The sequence below is a fragment of the Nicotiana sylvestris genome, chromosome 3, assembly GCF_000393655.2.
Source record: "Nicotiana sylvestris chromosome 3, ASM39365v2, whole genome shotgun sequence".
NCBI lineage: Eukaryota > Viridiplantae > Streptophyta > Magnoliopsida > Solanales > Solanaceae > Nicotiana > Nicotiana sylvestris.
In genome coordinates, this window is record NC_091059.1 from 20229392 (window position 1) to 20232578 (window position 3187).

The following is a 3187-nucleotide window of genomic DNA, read 5'->3' on the forward strand; positions in this document are numbered from 1 at the left end:
GTAAACTTAGGTATACGTTTACCTGTGCGCCCTCCAGCAAATCCAACAAATCCCTGCACAAGGGGAGATTATGTCGAGCCTCGTACTCTCGTCCATATCCCCGCCTCTTGACCCACCTCCTAGCTAGAGGGAGTAACATAGGTGGTGCATCTGGAGCTAAGGGTGGTAGAGGTGGCTACAATTGCAGGAAGTGCTCCCAGCCCCAAACCTAATATACAAAGTTGACGTAAAATTTAAGGTATATATTTACTAGGTATGTTATAATGAATAGAGTATTCGACTATATTTTCACATGTAGCAATGGCAAAAATCCCGCAATGTCGTGCTGGGTGCTCATGCTCGCCCGACATATCTGCCTGTACAAGTAACTGAGAATGGCAGCACCCCAGCTATATTAATGTAAACCATCTAGCCGCTCAAGATGATGAATAAATCTCAAGCTGATTAGGTTCTCCGAAGTGTTTAGGAACAAAACCTCTCCAAACATAAGGAGCAGCAACAACCTCGTGTACCGGTCAATATATAGATCCGGTGTATCATGCGTCATGTCATCATGCATCGCCTCCAGATGTTGCTGGATAAACGTCAATTGCAGACAAGTAGCCCCACTCAATGCACGCTCATCCGCTGGCCGGAAACCGGTGAGCCGCTGCAACATGTCCAGGTAATAATCTCCCGTATACTCTCTCAGGCCAGGTGGCAAAGCAACAGGGTGTCCATTAACAGGCAGCCCATACAGGACCTCCACGTCCTGAAGCGTGATAGTGGCCTCGCCAATAGGAAAATGGAATATGTGCGTCTCCGGTCGCCATTGCTCTATCAGGGCCATAATCACTGACCAATCCAGCTGCAGCCGACCGGTATCCACAATCCTATAAAAGCCCGGATCTTTGAGGAGTCTGACTATATGGGGATGGGGATGGTGCCTTGAGAAAGCCCCACATATCATCTACTTTTCGAGCACGGAACGTTTGGGCAAGTGACTGTCCCTCCCATATGTGGGACGACCAATGATCGCCCTGTAACGATAGTAGCTCCAGGCTGGGAGGTCCGGGATGCAAAGGCGGTACCTCCATGTCGTCTACTGTAAATTAAACAATATTAATTTCATTATTTTACTTTAAAATGTTAGTTTTATTATTTTACATAACTATACAAGATTTAATTATTAAATATTCGCATATGGGTTTCAGACTCGATATTTGAGACCCAATAGCACCAAGATATCTTGACTTCTTGTGTTCATGATGAGAAAATTTTCCCGATTTATCACTCAACATGTTTGTTATTTTAAATGTTAATTTTACTAATTAATATGTTACGTGTTAGTTTTATTATTTTATATGTCAATTTTATTGTTTTATATGTTAGTTTTATTATTATATATTTTTGTTTATTACTCACTTATTTTTGACTATAATAAAATTAAATAAATAATTTTTATAATTATATAAGATTTAATTATTAAATATTCACATATGGATTCCGGGCTCGATATTTGAGACCCAGTAGTACCAAGGTATCCTGGAAATATTGTTGTTTTCTCATACTTAGTCCGGGAAATGTTGTTGTATTTTCGTATTATTTTCTTACGATCGTTTACTGGAATTGAACATAGTTTGTGTTTGAACTATCAACTTTTTTGATGTATGTTTGGGTATAAGTGATACTTAAATGATTAATTTCAATAACTACAAGGATACTACGCTAAAGGGAATTATATTTCACTACGCTAAAAGGGCACTACATTACAAATATAAGCACTACATTAGGCCACAAGATACCATTGGAGGGAACTAAGTAATAATTTATCTGTTTTACTATTCTTTAAGCAAATAAATAATCTAAAACAGATAATAACAACAAATAAATTTAATCACAAAAATACATATATCACAGTATAAAGTAACTAGTTAACATTTTTTTTTTGCAACTAATAATAATTTCTCTATTTTTACTAATTTTGTTAGCATACTAATATCATAGTCCGGATTAAAATAACAAAATAGTTAAATCGCAAAACAACAAAGAACACATTAAAATTAACTAATATGCATTTTTATACGAGTTTTAACAAAAACTAAGTCGGAATACCTCGATTTAAGATTTTTGAAAAGTTGAAGACTTGGTGATTTGGAGCCGAAACGAGCAACCCACAACGAAATAATGTCTTAGCTAGGATGTGGATCCGAGAATCTTTACTTTTTGTGGAACGGGTCGGCTCCATACGAGCTTTTTTGAACATTAACTTGGGGGGGGGGGAGTTCTGTTTCTGTTTTGAACGAAGGTGGACTGGTTTATTTAGGTAGTATAGCGTCGTTTATTAAGGCGCTATACATATGCCTTTTGAAATTCAAGTATAACGACCTTTTAAAGGGCACTATACTTTAACTTGGCAAACGGTCGTTAAGGTATAACGCCCTTTAAAAGGGCGTTATACATATTTTGGTCATTAAATTTTTTTCCATGCATTTCTATTATTTGAGTTCAAAAAGAATCACATTTTGGTTCCGAATTCTCTAAATAGTGTTCTACTTCCTCTAGGTAATAGTACACTTTTTATGCACATTAGAAAAGCCGATTTTAGTGGAGTAGCATGTGCAGTTGAAGATTTTCAGACTTTTTATGTTGTAAGGGTCCCGTCCCTTAGCTCCTTTCATCTTTACATACATAAAAGAAACACAGAGTACTACTGATCACGAGTTTGTTAATATTCTTTCAAAGATATTGGGACCAAAACTTTTATTGACACGTGAAGGTTGAGTCCTTTCTGCTAAGTACACAGCAGCTTTTTTCATACTAATGGTAACGAATAAACGTGCACGAAGATATATCATGGGATGTTATATCTAACTTGGTCTATATTTTTATGCAGTACGAAGTAGTTGAGTTATAATCCATCAGTTCCAATTTACGTGAACATATTTGATGGGACAAATTTAAGAAAAAAAGAATATTTTTGAAATTTGTGATCCTAAACAAGTGAGAGATGAATCCAGAGTATTTGTGTGGTTATAAAAGCTTCTCATTAAGTGTAAAATTAGAACTTTAAACTAAATTATTTCCAAATTTAGAAAGGACTTATTCTTTTTGAAACAGACCAAAAAGGAAGTAGGTTCACATAAACTGGAACGGAGGGAGTATATATATATATATACAGAACATGTCATGAGCTAAAATTCCATCG

The 3187-nt window shown here is 36.2% G+C and overlaps 1 protein-coding gene across 1 annotated transcript; it reads right to left on the reverse strand.

Annotated features, from left to right (window-relative positions):
• Window positions 1-394: 394 nt before the first annotated feature.
• LOC104246682 (protein MAIN-LIKE 1-like) lies at window positions 395-829 on the reverse strand. Its single transcript, XM_009802547.2, has one exon. The coding sequence runs from the start codon at window positions 827-829 to the stop codon at window positions 395-397; it is 435 nt and encodes a 144-aa protein (XP_009800849.2).
• Between the last annotated feature and the right edge of the window lie 2358 nt (window positions 830-3187).

Bases quoted from the DNA above. Each gene is read 5' to 3' on its own strand.
- LOC104246682 (XM_009802547.2), bottom strand. From the start codon at position 829: ATGGCCCTGATAGAGCAATGGCGACCGGAGACGCACATATTCCATTTT.